General features: G+C 32.2%; 2 protein-coding genes and 1 pseudogene across 2 annotated transcripts; 2 read left to right on the top strand and 1 right to left on the bottom strand.

Moving 5' to 3' along the window:
* Positions 1 to 222: 222 nt before the first annotated feature.
* LOC103834235 (probable pectate lyase 16) lies at positions 223 to 10,488 on the top strand. The gene is made up of 5 exons (XM_009110296.3): positions 223 to 1,600; positions 1,690 to 1,793; positions 1,893 to 2,031; positions 2,419 to 4,167; positions 4,516 to 10,488. Exons 1-4 carry the CDS (start codon positions 881 to 883, stop codon positions 2,638 to 2,640), a joined length of 1,185 nt encoding a protein of 394 aa, XP_009108544.1. The 5' UTR covers positions 223 to 880; the 3' UTR covers positions 2,641 to 4,167; positions 4,516 to 10,488.
* Positions 8,705 to 12,167, bottom strand: LOC103834233 (probable F-box protein At4g22060). The gene has a single exon (XM_009110295.3). The coding sequence runs from the start codon at positions 11,890 to 11,892 to the stop codon at positions 10,708 to 10,710; it is 1,185 nt and encodes a 394-aa protein (XP_009108543.1). The 5' UTR covers positions 11,893 to 12,167; the 3' UTR covers positions 8,705 to 10,707.
* A 391-nt stretch (positions 12,168 to 12,558) lies between these two features.
* Positions 12,559 to 19,534, top strand: LOC108869346 (annotated as a pseudogene).
* The last annotated feature ends 92 nt before the right edge of the window (positions 19,535 to 19,626 follow it).

The following is a 19,626-nucleotide window of genomic DNA, read 5'->3' as shown; positions in this document are numbered from 1 at the left end:
ATAGAACATGTAAAGTTAATAAATTTAAAAACCTCATCTAATTTAGAAAAAAATTTCTCTAGAACATCATTATTAAAAATAGAGAGTAACAATCATGATTTACTATAAATTCAAGCTTTAAAACTAGTATTAACTACTCATTCCGTTTTATTTTAATTATCATTGTAAAGTAAATATTTTTTTGTCGTTTTAAAATTTCAATGCAAAATTTATTAAATTTATATGTTATATAATTATTTATATTTTCATATCTGTTTTTACATTAGTTGAAATATAGTTAGGCGTATAAGTAATAATGTTTTTGTTTAGAAAATATACAAAATTAAATATATTTTTTTTAATACGGATGCACAAATTTAAAACAACTGTTACAGTGAAACAAAAGAGTATTAAGATAGCACAAACTTTGTGTAGTTTTCATCTATACCACTAAAAATACATTTGGAAAGAGCTGCAGTAATTAACTAAGTGAAAAATATATTAATTTAATTAAAGTATATATATATTATATAATTTGATATATTGATTCATTATTGATTGGTACACGTACATGGAAAACACCTGCCAAATAAACATTATACTAATCAATGTAACATAACTATCAAAGCAAATATAATTATAAATTAGATTTTTCCATCCAAGCATGGTCGGCTAGAGAAATGTTCGTGGGGGAAGCACGTAGGTGTGATCTTGTGCAACAATACCAAAGTCTTACCAATACAACTTTGATCTTTAGGCCAACTTTAGGACAAGATCGTGTTTCCCACACCTTCTAATCTTTCCGACAGAATCTCACATCTAACACTCTCTTAAGTACTTGTCAATCTTTTCTGATCCTTTCTTAATCTCCCTTCTCAATCCCTAAACCACGTACCATACTATGACTCTTCTCTCCAATATTTGTCTCTTCGTGGCACTATTCTTATGTCAGTCCTTGGTTCTAGCCGTTAACAACGGCTATTACGGGTATAACCCATCGGTCGCCAGCTACCTGCCGGAGAAACCTCAGAACATCATGAATCCAGTGGACTCGTGTTGGCGGCATAATTCTGACTGGTCCGCTAACCGCAAAGATTTAGCCGATTGCGCGGTAGGGTTCGGTTCATCTGCCTTGGGCGGCAAGAAAGGCAATTTATATGTTGTAACAAACCCTAACGACAATGCAGCTAATCCTAAACCGGGTTCGCTGCGATACGGTGTGATCCAAGACAAGCCGCTGTGGATCACTTTCGCTAAAGATATGGTCATAACCTTAGAGAATGAGCTCATGGTGAATAGCTACAAGACCATAGATGGGAGAGGGGCAAAAGTGGAAATTGCCTACGGACCGTGCATTACGATACAACAAGTGACGAACGTAATCGTGCATGGGATCAGCATCCACGACTGCAAACCGGCGAAGTATGGAATGGTGAGGAGTAGCACCACGCATGTCGGTCATCGAAAGGGATCGGACGGTGATGCGATCGCTATTTCCGGATCGTCTAATATTTGGATCGACCATTGTTATCTAGCGAGTTGTACGGATGGCCTGATCGATGTGATTCATGCTTCCACGGGAATCACCATTTCCAACAACTATTTTACTCAGCATGTTAAAGTCAGTTCATTTCAAATTTCTATATAGATAATTGAATGTCACCAGCAACTAATCCCTTTTTGATGATATTGGTCGTTATTTATTTACAGGTGATGTTGCTCGGACACAACGATAACTTCGTGCAAGATGTGAACATGAAAGTGACCGTGGCATTCAATCATTTTGGACCAGGACTTGTGGAGAGAATGCCAAGGCAAGTAGTTTTTTCTCAATTACTAATTACTTCATATATATAATTAATTTTAATGCAGACTTAGATATATAACCATTTAAGAAAAACTCTGGCCTGTAGGGTAAGACGAGGTTGCGCTCATGTGGCAAACAATAGATACGATAAATGGATAATGTATGCAATTGGTGGTAGCGCCGATCCAACCATTTTCAGTGAAGGAAACTATTTCATTGCTTCTGATAAATCTAACAGTAAAGAGGTACTTTATTGTATCCTCCTAGTGATATACACATGCACATATAAATTAGGAGCCAAATCTGATCTCATTACTATTTGACCAGGAAAAATTTTACCCCTGTTTTTAACTTTTTATATAAAAGAGCGAAGGTAGCTTATGACTGAAAATTTTAGAAGATATAGACAATTTAGTAAAAATTTATTAAAATATTTTTTTATTAAATTTTAAGATTAATGTTTATGTGAATTATTTTTAAAAATTTGAAAGCCCTATACCAATGTTCCAGTTGCCAATGTCTAGGACCAGTTCTGATCGACATGTACGACATGTACACGACTGACTAAATATACATATGATTAATCAGTGGATGAAAATAAAACGGTAAGCATTAATACATTTAATAAACAGGTGACAAAGAGAGAAGTGAAAGGAGGGTGGAACAATTGGAGATGGAGAACTTCAAAGGACGTTTTCAAGAACGGAGCTTACTTCGTACCTTCCGGTTACGGCAGCGTTGATTTGCCATACAGTTCCGCTCAGCGATTCACAGTGGCTCCAGGGAACATGGTTCCTTCTCTAACCGCAGACGCTGGCCCTCTAAACTGCAACCGCAATCTCACTTGTTATTAGTATAGAAGAGGTGAATGCGAAAACCAAAAGAAAATGTTACATGTGTATACATACTCTTTTCACGAGATGTATCTAATTTCTGGTAGATCACGTTACTTTTCTTTATATTTACTTAGTTTAAATCGATTAACTATATGTTTTGATAGTGCTTCATTAGATGTGTGGTTAATGGTTATGAATGATGAAATACGTCAAGATCTGTTTAATCCACCGATATGTAAAATTCTTTGAAACTTTAAAAACAGCAATATGTACTAGGCCTGGGCGTTCGGTCCACCGTTCGGTTTCGGTTAGGTTGAATCGGTTGTTCGGACTATTGGTTCATAGAGCACAGGTACCAATCAATATTTTCTATAGTGAAGAATAGTTTCAGTTCGGAATCAATCGGTTTCGGATCGGTACAGTTGAAGTAAACAAAATCCACTACCAACCGATAACACTACGGTTCCGGTGTGGTTTCGGTTTTTAACAACCATAGTCAATCAAAAATAACCAAACAAACCGAAATATACCAAACTTAACCAAACATCCGAAAAAATTAACATCAAAACGTTAGACTTGCAAACCCCTGATCATAACCGATTCCATTTAAATCATAACGACATAACCAATTCGATTCAACTTAAAAAAAAAGAACACAAAGAAGATCTGAAGAATCAGAAAGAAAATAACTTCTGATTGGATTCTCGATTGCTCGTGTGAAGAAGAAGAAGATGGAGACGGTAAGACATTTATAGAGGCCAGTTTGAGATTCTTAATGACGATGATCAATAACCGAAGAGTTTTTTTTTTGGAATTAGGGTTCGTGAATCACGCCGCTTGCCTCACGCGTGAAAGAGAAGAGACCGATGAGGTATCTGTATCGGTATAAATGAATGTATGTATATGTAAGAGAAATATACAAATGCTCGGTATGTATCGGTTACCTTGTCTTGATCTCGGTTAGCTGAAATTTGTGGGCTTTAAAGTCCAATCGGTATTTTCTTTGGGTCCGCTACCGATCCAAAACCGATACTTCGGTGCGGGTTACACTATGAACTTCGGCTTTAGTATATTAAGCCCATGCCTAATATGTACAATACTTCGAAACTTTAAATCACTGTAAAATGGGTCAAAGCGGTATAAAAATTAAAACGAATTTAAATCATTGTTTAACAGATTAAAATGATTAATTAGCATATTTCGTAATAAAAATATAATTTAAATCAATGTAAATAAATTATCTTATTTAGGTTCTTATAAATGTATAATTACATGTATATCAATAAATATTTTAAAAAATAAATTTTAGACCAACACAAATGAATAAATAAATAAAATATTTTTAAATTTAGTTATGAAAATATTAAAATAAAAACAAGTCACCTTTTTCTTGTAACACAAAAACAGATCACCTAATATATGAATATAATAATGCAGTGTCGTGTGAGCTCCTTTTGGGATGTAAAAAATAATAAGAAAGTTTCTTGAATTTGGAGAACGCTATTTAAGCTCTGTGATATTACCTATAGAATTCTTTGGATTGAGGTCCAGTGCCGTGCGAAGAGTTTTAGGGGCCTAAGGCAAATTTTAAAAATAAACTTATTTACAACCGTAATGAAAATAATTTTTTTAATATGATATATTATTTTCACCAAATACACAAGTCTAATACTGTAAAAAAATAAGTTTATAACGTAAATATGTTATATAGAAAAAAATACATGAATTCAGAAAATGAGTTAATTAATTTTCGTAGAAATGTTTTTTTCTTAAATAAGTCTAAACCACTAGAGTAGAAATTATTTTAAATTTTGAGAGATAAAAATAATCATATTAATCGGGAGCCTGAGGCGAATGCCTTTTTCAATACACTGTAGGCACGCCTCTGTTGAGGTCAAACACATCTACTTACTTCTGGTTTGATGACTGGCTAAAACATGGTCGCCTTATTGATATCACCAGAGCCACTGCCCACTGGTACAACATATCTTGGAGTAACTCGCCAATCAAAAGTATGTGATGCTGTGAATCAAGCTGGATGATGTATCAGATGTCGGAGAAGTCGTAAGTTTCAGTCTCTTTATGCTCATATTCTTGAAGAACCAGCCCCTGCATGCTCTGGAAACAGGGCCATGCGAAATCTTCTAAAGGCCTAAGGCAAAAAAAAAATTACAATTAATTTTGATATTTTAATATGTTAAAATATATATGTTAAAAATTATAAACAGTATTTAAAGGTGAAATGTTTTGCATAAGTCATATTTCTATAAACACCTTTCATAAATTTTTTAAAACAAAACTTAGTTAAAAAATAGAAAATTTTGGTATAAAAGCAAATATTAAAAGCATCTTTTAAAACTAATTATTAAAAAATCTAATTATAACATAATAAAATTAGTTAAATATTATTATAACTAAAATGAGGATTGAAATTATCTTCAAACTCTATTATAAGAGAATTTAAGTGGTTAATGAATAAAATTTATTATAATAAGGGACCCCTGAAATTTTAGATTATGTGGGGACTTAAGAGCAGGTTTATCCAAATAAAACTCATATGAGTATCTAAAATAAAAACAATAACTATTATTTTAAGATAATTTAATTTTATAATTAGTTTAAACACATTTAAAAAGATCTAAGCCCTAAAAAAGACACTTGTGTCATTTGACGTTCTTAAGGATATCTAAGGGGGTGTTATTGGGAGGGTGACTCATGGAGAGTTTATGGATTTGAAAAGTTCATAGATTTTCGAAGAATTGGAAAGTTTTCATGGATTTTACAAACAAGTGCATCCATATTTATAGAATCCATACAACTTTGATAGATTGTCTTTTTTTTAGCAACTTTCATAGATTGTTATGGATTCGTAATTTAATTTTTGTTATTGTTTATGTAATTATATAAGAATATTCTTCTAGAAATTTTTTCATATAATATGTGAATGATGTGTTGAAAATATATTGAATGTTAACAATGAGGTATATAAATATATATAATATATCAATTTCTATGGTATTAAATCTTTGAAAGACATGTTATATGTATATGAAAAATCTGGGCTTTGTTATTTTATAAATTTTATGGCATTAACTTTTAGAAAGACATATTACATATATATGAAAATATGGATTTTGTTATTTTATATCAATTTCTATGATATTAACTTTTTGAAAGATATGTTAGATGTGCTATAATGCCACCGTTCAGTCTCTTTTCTTAATATATATTTATGTTTTTTTATTGGTATAATAGATTTATGTTTTTTATTTGACAATTTTTTTTATCATTCAAACTTTGAAAAGATCATCTATAACTCTAGTATTTTGAAAGTAGTGATTGATGAGTTAAAATGTAAAGAATCATTGTTTCAATAAGGCAAGAGTTTAATAGAATTGCAAAATCTAAAAATACTCAACTTTTTGAATAACCAAAAAATTCTACAATGAATTACAAAATCATTATAAGAATAACTAAGGATTTAATGAGAATTATAAAATTATCACACTAATAACAAAAGATTTGATTAAGACTTTAAGAATCATTAAACCAATAACAATAGAATCTTTAAAAAAATTCAAGTCTTTAAAAGTTGCTCTCCCACTAACCCCCCTTAAGATGATCTCAAATGAGAACTTTCTACCATTTTTTTCTCTTGCCATTTTCTTACTTTGTAGTATATTTTTATTGTGAGGTAGATACTCCCTTAGATACTATTGATTGAGTTCCTCTAAGGCCATTGCCTTTTTCATTATACTATTGGCACATCTTTGTCTGGAAACATGGGGATAATGAGTGCCAAGTTTTCTACAGAAAAATGTAGAATCAACTTCTGACAAGCAGAGGTAAGGTTGATTGGAGCAGAGTGATCTGTATAGGTAGGGAGTGCCTCGTTTCTCTTTTATTTTTTGGTTGGCAGTCAAGAATATACTAGCCATAAAGGAAAGAACGTTCAAATATGGAATGACACAAGACTGTGAACTGTGTAGAGATGCTCTAAAAATATGAAAAGGATACTATTAGAGCATCACCAATAGAATATAAAAAGACAATACTATTTTTCACACAGTATAATCATTATATCAATAACAATGAGATCATCTATTCTTTTCATGGTCATATTCTTATACTAGTTGAAAAATATTAGTCAATACTATTAGAGCATCTCCAGTAAAAAATTCTCTTAATAGAATTCTCAGAATACATACATACTTATATATATATATATAAGTATGTATGCATAAATATTATTATTTAGTTACAAATATTTTAAAGTTACATGAAATTCAGTCCAAAATATCCTTATTTAGGGTATGTTGGGTTAAATTTTTCGTAATTTCAAGATATTTACAATCAAATACTAATCTTAATATATACATACACATATATGTATTTTGAGAACTGCATAGAACAAACCTGGATTGGCACAAGACATTTATTCTGTTAGACCACTCACAATGGAGTGTTGAAATTCACTTTCAACAGTTTAAATCTTTGTAGTGAGGATGTTGTAAAAATATGTTTGTCTACATGGTAGCAACAGGCGTTGAAAAATTTCAACAGCTGAAAAAAAATTTTGTGGCCCGCACTACCACGTGTCGCTCTGTGGTTGGCCAAAAACATTTACTTGATTTTTTTTAAATCTGGATAAGACTTAAATGCTTTATTTTCATTGGTTCGGCAGATTTCACTTGATATTTATCCTCACTCAATTATTCAAACACATTTATTATATTAATAAAATTTGTTTTTAAAATATCAAAATTCAATTTTTTTTATCAATAAATAGAGAATACTCTCATTTCATTTGGATACAGAAAAAAAATCAGTATTTTTCATTATAATAAACTATTTTAGTGTTTTAAACTCATTTTTTGTTAAATGGATCCTAATAATAATTCTTTTAACACCCAAAACTCTTCTAATTTTCCGTTCAATTTCCAAATCCCAACAATTATCAATTTCAAAACCAAACTTCCAACCAAACCCAAAATATACCAAATTATGGTTTTTCACCAAATATCTTCATCTCATATCTGTTCTGAATTATCCTCCAAATTATGGATCGATGATGCATTTTTCTCAAACACCTCCTCTTTCTTCTACTCCAACGAGTGATGAAAATGTTTTGAGAGCAACTGAATTTCTCGAATTTATTACACAAATAGCTCTTGGCAGCAGGGGCGGTGTCAGTGAATCCATTCCAGATGTAAATGCAGATGATTCATTTTTAGTTTTTTGTAGTAATATTAAGTTTCATATTTTTGAATAAAGTTAGGTAAATATCTAACTTAAGAATGAATATGCTCTTAATTTTATTTTTTTTATTAATATTGATTTTGGTATTATTTATAATCTGGATAAGATTTAAATGCTTTTATTTTGGTATTATTTTATTTTAAATCTCGATAAGATTTAAATGCTTTACTTTCATTGGATGGACAGATTTCACTTGATATTTATCCCCACTCAATTATTCAAATACGTTTATTATATTAATAAAATTAGTTTTTAAAATATCAAAAATTATATCAACATTCAATTTTTTAATCTATAAATAGAGACTACTCTTATTTCATTTGGATACAAAACAAAATCATCATTTTTCATTATAATAAACTGTTTTAGTGTTTTAAACTTTTTTTGGGTTAAATGGATCCTAATAATAATCCTTTTAACACCCAAAACTCTTCTAATTTTTTGTTCAATTTCCAAATCCTAACAATTATCAATTTCAAAACAAAACTTCCAACCAATCCAAAAATATACCAAATTATGGTTTTTCACCAAATTTCTTCATCCCATATCCGTTCTGAATTATCTTCCAAATTATGGATCGAAGATGCAATATTTTCTCAAACACCTCCTCTTTCTTCTACTCCAACAAGTGATGAAAATGTTTTGAGAGCAACTGAATTTCTCGAATTTCTTACACAAATAGCTCTTGGTAGCATGGGCGGTGTCAGTAAATCCATTCCAAATATAAATGCAGATGATTCAGTTTTAGTTTCTTTTAGTAATATTAAGTTTCATATTTTTGAATAAAGTTAGGTAAATATCTAGCTTAAGAATGAATATGCTGTTAATTTTATTTTTTTATAAATATTGATTTTGGTATTATTTAAAATCTGGATAAAATTTAAATGCTTTTATTTTGGTATTATTTTATTTTAAATCTCGATAAGATTTAAATGCTTTACTTTCATTGACTGGACAGATTTCACTTGATATTTATTCCCACTCAATTATTCAAATACGTTTATTATATTAATAAAATTAGTTTTTAAAATATCAAAATTATATCAAAATTCAATTTTCTTATCTATAAATAGAGACTACTCTCATTTCATTTGGATACAGAAAAAATCGTCATTTTTCATTATAATAAACTATTTTAGTGTTTTAAACTTTTTTTTTGGTTAAATGGATCCTAATAATAATCTTTTTAACACCCAAAACTCTTCTAATTTTTCGTTCAATTTCTAAATCCTAACAATTATCAATTTCAAAACAAAACTTCCAACCAATCCCAAAATATACCAAATTATTGTTTTTCACCAAATTTCTTCATCCCATATCCGTTCTGAATTATCCTCCAAATTATGGATCGAAGATGCAATATTTTTCTCAAACACCTCCTCTTTCTTCTACTCCAACAAGTGATGAAAATGTTTCGAGAGCAACTGAATTTCTCGAATTTTTTATACAAATAACTCTTGGTAGCATGAGCGGTGTCAGTGAATCCATTTCAGATGTAAATGCAGATGATTCAGTTTTAGTTTTTTTATAATATTATGTTTCATATTTTGAATAAAATTAGGTAAATATCTAACTTAAGAATGAATATGCTCTTAATTTTATTTTTTTTATTAATATTGATTTTGGTATTATTTAAAATCTGGATAAGATATACATGCTTTTATTTTGGTATTATTTTATATTAAATCTCGATAAGATTTAAATGCTTTACTTTCATTGGCTGGACAGATTTCACTTGATATTTATCCCCACTCAATTATTCAAATATGTTTATTATATTAATAAAATTAGTTTTTAAAATATCAAAACTATATCAAAATTCAATTTTTTTTATTTATAAATAGAGACTACTCTCATTTCATTTGGATACAGAAAAAATTATCATTTTCATTATAATAAACTATTTTAGTGTTTTAAACTTTTTTTTTTGGTTAAATGGATCCTAATAATAATCCTTTTAACACCCAAAACTCTTCTAATTTTTCGTTCAATTTCTAAATCCTAACAATTATCAATTTCAAAACAAAACTTCCAACCAATCCCAAAATATACCAAATTATGGTTTTTCACCAAATTTCTTCATCACATATCCGTTCGGAATTATCCTCCAAATTATGGATCGAAGATGCAATATTTTTCTCAAACACCTCCTCTTTCTTCTACTCCAACAAGTGATGAAAATGTTTCGAGAGCAACTGAATTTCTCGAATTCTTTACACAAATAACTCTTGGTCGCATGAGCGGTGTTAGTGAATCCATTCCAGATGTAAATGCAGATGATTCAGTTTTAGTTTTTTATATTATTAAGTTTCATATTTTTGAATAAAATTAAGTAAATATCTAACTTAAAAATGAATATGCTCTTAATTTTAATTTTCTATTAATATTGTTTTTGGTATTATTTAAAAAATAAGCTTAGTATAAGAATTTACAATAAATATTTTTAAAATTTATTTTATTTTAGTTTTAAATTAATTATTAATATGTAATTCTTATATTTTAAAAAATAAAAATATGAATTAAAAGTTGACGGGTAGGGTGTTGAACTTTTCAAAACAAAACGATTGTAAGAATATAGAATGAAGTGAGTGTTGAATAAATGAAGTGGAAGAGAAAGAAGATGATGAAGAATGTTAAAAAGGGAAACATAAGAGTGTTGAAACCATTGTATATGGTACTACAAGGAACAAAGCACTTGCGAGTTTCATGATGTGATCTAAATTTCATATTATTCCAAATTCAAACACAAAGATCATATGATATATTTTACTTTCACACTTGCAAAATAAAAGAGACACAAGTCTAAAAGCACTGAAAAGATATAAATCAATTTGGTACAAACCATCGAGCATGAGATGATTGAACGTTAGAAAAAAAACTTGGAGGTGGTCTTTCAATCTTGTGTGTGTCGAGACTATAGTTCAAGATATCTTTTTCACTCCAAACACGGTGAAATACATAGTCATGATGAATACCACTGAAATATATAGAATTTCTTTTTATTCCTTGGACAGCGTTTGCAAGCAAGGTGGTACGTTGATCCAAAAGTATTGCCTCGTCCCCCAAAGAAGTAATCTTCTCCCACTCGCTTTGCGATGAATCCATCTTGTAGATGCGGAAGGACCAAACATCACCATCACTCTTTACTATGCTCTTTACTCTCAGGAATTCTCCTTTTACCGTGACTACAAGATGTGTATCCTTGATATCCCACACATCACCAAGCTCTGGGTAAACACGACGTGACATTCCCTTTGTGCAAAGTGGATCATGATTAACTTGCGTTTCAACGATTTTTCGTGGACTATCTCCAGAAAAATCAAAGACTTTGACATCACGTTTATAATCATACAAGTAAAGCTTATGCTCTTTGTATACCACGTCACCCGAGATCTTAAGGTCCGCTTGTTTCCAAAATTTATCTCCATTTTCAGCATAAGCCGTAACTCGGCCTTCAAGATAACAAGTAACAAAATAATCTTTGGTTTTCTGGTCAATCCAAAAGAAAGGCAAGTCAATCCGCAAGTCTTCTTGATTATATTTGTAACCAATACCTTCCTTAGATGTTACTAGGAACATATCATCCGTGGTTCGTTCGATCAATAACATGCCAACTTGTGACTCCACTGACGGCAGATCGATCCTCTCACGGGTGAATAAATTCATAATATAGAGCTTATATCGAGGATCCCGCATAAAGAACCAACTTCCACAAATAGCCAAACAATGGCTATTTGCAAAGTTGACGCCAAGATCTTGAATTCGATATGTTTTATTGTTTTCCTCTGGATTAAAAAAGAGACAATAATCTTTACCTTTTTCTGGAAATAGAATCATCCAGGGGATCTGATTGTTTGGTGCTGACTCTATGGATGCTGATCGCCAAAATGGACAAACAGATTTAGCTCGTTGAAAATCTGAAAACCCTAGACGTTCAAACACCATGTGTAGGAGATCTGAAGGAAGCTTGGACCACCTTGGAACATCGCAGGGTGGAGAAAGAGAATCCATCCAACAGAGAGTTGTCGGCAGCAGCGAACGTACACTTAGTCAGAAAAATTGATCAAAGAAAGTTGATCAAAAGGAAACCGTCCCTCATTTTCACCAAATTATTACTGAAGACATTAGAAACAAGAGAACACAAAATGGATGCATGTCCATAACATGAGAACACCCATTTAAATAACCCAAAGCGTATAGCATAGTCCAATAGAAAAGACATGTATCTGACAGTAGTCAACTCTTTCTTTATCTAATTAATAGCATATATGGAAAACATAGATATGATGCATATATATATATATATGTATTTATATATTCTTTTGCGTTGTATATGTATTAATAAAATAAACAAATTTACATAAACACCAAAATCATAACTTTTTCTTTTTGAAAATACCAAAATCATAACTTGATAGATGGAAAAAGAAACTAAAGACTACGCGCACATAAGATATATACATATAGTATATATATATATATATATATATATAACTTTCTAAGAAAAATTAACACACCATATTTCATTATCTCTGAAATTCGTTTATTTTAACTATAAATAGATAATATCTGAACAAATTTAATGATAGATATGGTCCATGTTGACTTTCAAATTACAAGACAAGTGTACGATTTTGTCTTTTACGGTTAATCATATTTATTTTTTAGAATCTATTACATTACTATTACTCTCCCTGTTTTACAAATATTGTTGTTCAACATTTTCAATGTAAAATTAAACATTAAATCATTTTTAATGCAGATGAAATTTTAATATGTAAACTACATGAATTTCAATAATCAATATTATTAGATTTATTGCTTTGTAAGAATATTTAATAACTTCTAGAGAATTTTATTTTATTTCATAACATCTTCTAGATATATTTTAATTATTTTAGTTTAAATAAATAGATACTTATATGAACATAATGGACTACAGATTGTGTCTAAACATAGACCATATACTCAGTGCCGTGCGAAGAGTTTTAGGGGCCTAAGGCAAATTTTAAAAATAAACTTATTTACAACCGTAATGAAAATAATTTTTTTAATATGATATATTATTTTCACCAAATACACAAGTCTAATACTGTAAAAAAATAAGTTTATAACGTAAATATGTTATATAGAAAAAAATACATGAATTCAGAAAATGAGTTAATTAATTTTCGTAGAAATGTTTTTTTCTTAAATAAGTCTAAACCACTAGAGTAGAAATTATTTTAAATTTTGAGAGATAAAAATAGTCATATTAATCGGGAGCCTGAGGCGAATGCCTTTTTCAATACACTGTAGGCACGCCTCTGCATATACTCCAACTCACGATTCCAAATATTAAGATGATTGACAGGTGTGAGATTCTTGTCCGTTTTAGACTGCTGGTATATGCACTGCACTTATTATGTTGTTATGAAATAGATTAAGATATGCGTCATATATGCGAATAAGTAAAATATTTTAGAAATAAAACTGATAGTTGCAAAATTATGATATACATATTTAGATTTAATTAAAATGAACCTATTTAAAAAAGAGGTACTGTATAATTTTGAAATATTTCTCTGTGTCAACATTCAATCGCTATATTTAAATTACTATCCCTAATCGCTACTTAATATGCACATATATATATCAAGCATAAAGTTCTAAAAAAATCCTTTGACGTATATATAGGCTACAGAGGGCAACACAGAAGGAATTAAGGAAGTAAACGGCATGAACTGCAAACCATGGTGCCGAGATGTTCAAGTCTTATGGAGCTTCCTTTTTCTATTGGGAATTTGATTAATCTCGAGAATTTGGATATCACGAGATGTTCAAGTCTTGTCGAGCTTCCCTTTTCTATTGGAAATATTACTACTCTCAAGAAGTTGGAGTTACATGGATGTTCAAGTCTTGTAGAACTCCCTTTTTATATTGGAAATATGGCTAATCTGAAGAAGTTGGAGTTAATTGGATGTTCAAGCCTTGTCGAGCTCCCTTTTTCTATTGGAAATATGACTAATCTCGAGAAGTTGAAATTAGATAGATGCTCAAGCCTTATGGAGCTCTCCTCTTCTGTTGGAAATATGGCTAACCTCAAGGATTTAGATATGATGAGATGCTCAAGTATTGTGAAACTTCCCTCTTCTATTGGCAATATGACTAATCTCGAAGATTTGAATCTCGAAGGATGCTCAAGCCTTGTGGAACTCCCTTCTTCTATTGGGAATATGACTAATCTCGAAACTTTGATCCTCCAAAAATGCTTAAGCCTTGCGGAGCTCCCTCCTTCCATTGGGAATATGACTAATCTGAAAATAATGGATCTCAAACGATGCTCAAGCCTTGTGAAACTCCCTTCTTCTATTGGGGATATGACAAATGTCGAGAAGTTGAATCTCGATAGATGTTCAAGCCTTGTGGAGCTCCCTTTTTCTATTGGGAATATTACTAGTCTCCCGATGTTGTCTCTCCAGAGCTGCTCAAGCCTTGTGGAACTTCCTTCTTCTATTGGGAATATGACTAATCTCAAAGAATTGCAACTATACAACTGCTCAAGACTTGTGGAGCTTCCCTGTTCTATTGGGAATATTACTAATCTAAAGAATTTGTCTATGGGTAGCTGTTCAAGCCTTGTGGAGCTCCCCTATTATATTGGAAATCTGACTAATCTCGAGATATTACATCTCGATGATTGCTCAAGCCTTGTGGAGCTTCCCTGTTCTATTGGGAATATGACAAATATCAAGAACTTGTCTCTTAGTTGTTGTTCAAGCCTTGTGGAGCTCCCTTCTTCTATTGGGAATATGACTAATATCAAGAACTTATGTCTTATTAATTGTTCAAGCTTTGTGGAGCTCACTTCTTCTATTGGGAATATGACTAATTTAGTATCTTTGCAACTTTTTTATTGCTCAAGCTTTATAAAGCTCCCTTCTTCTATTGGGAATCTTCATAATTTGAAATCCTTGCGTTTGAATGGTTGCTCAAAGCTAAAGGCCCTTCCAGTGAACATCAACATGAAATCTCTTGATGATCTTCATCTCGGGGACTGCTGGTTGTTGAAAAGCTTTCCTGAGATTTCCACAAACATTAGAGTTCTAAAGCTCAACGGAACTGCTATTGAAGAAATTCCTCAATCAATCAGGTCATGGTCTCGTCTTGAAAGGTTACATATGTCATACAGCGAAGACCTCGGGAAATCCCAGCATGCTTTTGACCTCATCACGGAGCTTCACTTGAGCGACAAAGGAATTCAAGAAATTGCGCCATGGGTCAAGGAAATGTCTCGTCTAGAGAGACTTGTAGTGAAGGGATGCACAAAGCTGGTTTCACTCCCACAGTTCCAGATTCATTACAAATCATAGATGCAGAAAACTGTGAGTCCCTCGAAAGACTCAATTGCTCTTTTTACAGTACAAAGCTTACTGAGCTAAGCTTTGTTAACTGCTTCAAACTGAATCAAGAAGCAAGAGACCTTATCGTCAAGACATCAACAGAAGAATATGCAGTATTTCCCGGAGAAACGGTGCCTGCATATTATTTCAGTTACAGAGCCACGGGGAGTTCAGTGTCAATGAAACTGAATGGATTCGATACACATTTTCCCACATCCTTGGGATTTAAAGCTTGCCTCCTGCTGGTTACTAAGCCTGACGACGTTGACGCTGATGATGGGTGGGATCCGTATATATATTATTGCATCAAGGACAAACTGATGGTGTCAAGGTTAACTCGGGATGTCGTTCTTTGTGCGGGAAACTGTCTCCACAATCAGAGCATCTGGTCGTAATCGAAATTGCAGAAATTGTGAGTTCCCCTTAATTAGTCTTTAAGTTCAGATTCACCTGTGAAAATTGGGAGATTAAGGAATGCGGGCTACGTCCTCCAGAAAGCTTGGCTCCCCCATGTTAATTGAAGCTGAAGAAACATTTTGCATTGGGTTTGAGTAAAATATATCGGTTTTGGGCCGGTTTGTTTCTCCATCTGGGTGAATCATCTTGATGATGAGAGTTTTCTTTGTTTATGCACTAAAAGTGCAACTCATTAAGATGGATCATCCGGATGACACTTAAAAATTTAGGCTTAATTTTTAAAGTCCATTCAGCTGAACCAATTTGGATCATTTGAATATTGGAGATGGTTCATTCAAAATGGTATAATGTCTATTATGCCCCTAATGTAATTCACAAATTACAAACCTAAACATAATATCATTTTTGTCACATACGAAAACTGACAAAACTACAAAAACATGTTTTCCCGCCAAAACCTAAAAACTATTTTTTCACGCCAAAACCCCAAAAACGCATTTTCCCGTCAAAATTGCAAAAACGTGTTTTCCCGTCAAAATTGCAAAAACGTGTTTTTCCGCAAAAAATGAAAAACATGTTTTCATGCCAAAATCACAAAAAAAACATGTTTTCACGCCAACACCTCAAAACACATTTTTCCGCCATAACACAAAAACACGTTTTCCCGCCAAAATAGTAAAAACGTGTTTTCCCGCCAAAACAAAAAAAAAACGTGTTTTCCCGCTAAAACCGAAAATCTTATTTTCCCGCCAAAACCGAAATATCGTTCGCCAAAACAAAAAAAAATCTCATTTTTTCGCGAAAACCGCAAAAGACACGTTTTCCCGCGAAAATGTGTTTCCCCGCTAAAACCGCAAAAAAACGTGTTTCTCCGCCAAAACCGCAAAAACGTGTTTTCTCGCCAAAAACATGTTTTTCCGCCAAAACCGCAAAAAATATGTTTTCTCGCCAAAAACATGTTTTCCCGCCAAAACCGCTAAAACGCGTTTTCCTGTCAAAACCGCAAAAACGCGTTTTCCCGTCAAAACCGCAAAAACGCGTTTTCCCGTCAAAACCGCAAAAACGCATTTTTTCGCCAAAACCGCAAAAACGCGTTTTCCCGCCAATAACGAAAGATCTCGTTTTCTCGCCAAAACAGAAAAATTTTGGTTTCCCGCGAAAATCGCAAAAACGTGCTTTCCTCCAAAACCGCAAAAAAAAAACGCGTTTTCCCGCCAAAAACGTGTTTTTCCGCCAAAACCGCAAAACATGTTTTCTCGCCAAAACCGAAAAATTTGTATTTTCCCACCAAAACCAAAAATTTTCATTTTCCCGCTAGAACCGAAAAATCTTGTTTTCCCGCCAAAACCGAAAAATGTGTTTTCTCGCTAAAACCGAAAAATCTTTTTTTTCTCGCCCAAACCGCAAAAAGAAAACTCGTTAATTTTGAAATAATTCTAATGTAAATATATTAAACTAAATAATTAAATGTAATATAGTTAAAATTAATTTCAAACATATGATTAAATCAATACAAGGGTATTTTGGTAATTTGTTTACTAAACTTATTTGAAAGAAAATAAAAATAAAGAAACAAACATAAGATTCATTTACATGATTCATCTAGATGAGCTATGTGGATGGACAAACAAACAATCACAAAAATTTGAATGGATCATTTGAATAGATCATACAAATGAATCATTTAGATGGAGATGACAAATAGTGAAACAAAGAGCACTTTTGAATAAGTGCTCATCTCGATCAGGTCTGTATCTAAACTAACAGCTTCCACAAGTTGTTGAACTTCAGCTTCAAAGAGTTTGAGTTCTTAATTAGTGTAAGTGATTGTTTTAAGACCTTTAATTTCCTCTTCTCAACACAGCATTATCAATAAAGGCTTATCCCGCTCTTCGCCGCCTCTGATCCAAGGATGTTCAAAGAAGAGCCACAATGATACTGTTAAAGGTTTGCAAGTAATTAACTAGTAAATTTATTACAATGTTTTTGGTTTTGTAAAGCTTTACCAAAGAGATTGTGCTGCAGAGATTCTTTTCTTGGGATCCTTACTGAGCGTTTTTCATAACAAGGTCATGGTTGGAAGGTCCAGCGATATCCCTGTAAGCTTCATATCAAGCATATGAACACCCGAGATTATTATCAACTAAGACTACCATAATTGAGAATCTGTTTTCTTTTTTTCAGTGGAGCAGGATATGTTTCTCTTATTGAGTATGCTCATTTAACTGGAAGACCTTTCTGACTTATTGAGTACATGTTTCCTGATGCTGTGCTTTGGTTAGGAACAAGGTGTTTGTTCTCTTTCTCTCAAGATGGTCACCAAGAGTGTTGCCTATCCGAAAAGTGAGTCCTCTGAGGCGTGCCTTAAAGGATTTATTTAAAGTTGAACCTTAACAAATGTTCAAGCCTTGTGGAGCTTCCCTCTTCTATTGAGAATATGACTAATCTCCAAAATTTATATCTCAACGGATGCTCAGGTCTAGAGAAGCTCCCCTCTTCTATTGGGAATCTTTATTGTTTGCAAAGATTGCAAATGAAAGGTTGCTCAAAGCCTAAATTCCCTTCCGATTACCATCAATTTGAAATCTCTTTGGGAGCTAGATCTCAGATAGTGCTCGTCGTTGAAAAGGTTTCCTGAGATTTCCATAAATATTTATAGATCTAAAGCTTAAAGGAGCTGCACTAGAAGAATTTCCATGATTTTAGCATCACTTTATCATCGATAGTTTCTTGCGGCACCATCTCATTCTATGGGAGCTGAAAAAAACAATTCGCAGTTTGCTGTATCTGTGTACACTACTTTCTGTAAAACATTTCCCCCGGTTTAGGACAGCAATACTTCTACTTCCACTATAACTTCTAGAATAATGTTTTTGGATCAAGTTTAATTTTATGTTCCTCCTTTTCGATTTATCAATGAATGGAATGGAACAAGTTTTCCCTTTTGTGGCTGCGTGGTACCAGTATCACTTCATCATGGCACAGAATTCTTCATTGTTAATCTCAACGTTGGCTCATAGGTTTTTTTCATGCTATGTAGTGGGAAACATAACTTGTAATTATCTGTATCTACTTCCTCTATAGCTTCTTTGATGATAGCTTCATCTCCCATACCATACTATTTCATGGCTAACTCCAACTCATCCATTGTTGATAAACCTGTGTAAGCCAATTCCATCTCAGTGTCTTGGAATATTGTTTTAACTTCTCATTCTATAGTTTTCTCTGTTCCACCAAAGAGAACTTACCAGCTCTTGTCTTTGTCAAAGTATTGGAAGTCTTTGAACAAGTGCTCCTCTCAATCCAGTCTGTATCTATAGTAATAACTTCCATGAGTTGGTTAACTTCATCTACAGAGAGTCTAGAACCGTGTTTAGCCACCCTGGTTTTCAGTTCTTTGTAATTAAGGGAGGTACACCACAAAGCAAGATGTATAGAATAATCTCTGCACTCCAAATATCTCTGTAAACTTATTGAAGCCCATAAGAAAGACCCATTGAATGATCCATTAAGAATCTTTTGTAACCATGTAACTAGGGTTTATAGACCATTATAAATATGTCGTTAGATGTTCTTTGGTTGTAAGTCTTTGGCTGGTATAATAGCAGCCTCTCCCTTTCCAATATATGAAATCAAATCCAACGTTTATCTCTTGGTGACAACTTAATCTCTTCCTCTCTTTAGTTTCTAGCATTTCAATAAAGCTTTCGTAAGCTATCTTTCATGTGTCAATAAAGCTTAGCAAAGCTATAATCTTTTATGTTTCTCAAACGTTATCAAAACTTTCCCTGCAATTTTGTTTTCAGTTTATAAAACAACACATAAAGCTTATGAATACACAGTTATCAACTAACTAAACTGATAGTAAGATTAGGAAAAAAGAAAACAAAAGGTCTACACAAGTAATTACTCACATTCCCAACTTGCAAAGCCTTTTTTTGAAGAT

This window comes from Brassica rapa, chromosome A08 (genome assembly GCF_000309985.2).
Source record: "Brassica rapa cultivar Chiifu-401-42 chromosome A08, CAAS_Brap_v3.01, whole genome shotgun sequence".
NCBI lineage: Eukaryota > Viridiplantae > Streptophyta > Magnoliopsida > Brassicales > Brassicaceae > Brassica > Brassica rapa.
Note: the sequence above shows the minus strand (reverse complement) of the source record. Positions and strands in the feature narration are given on the sequence as shown.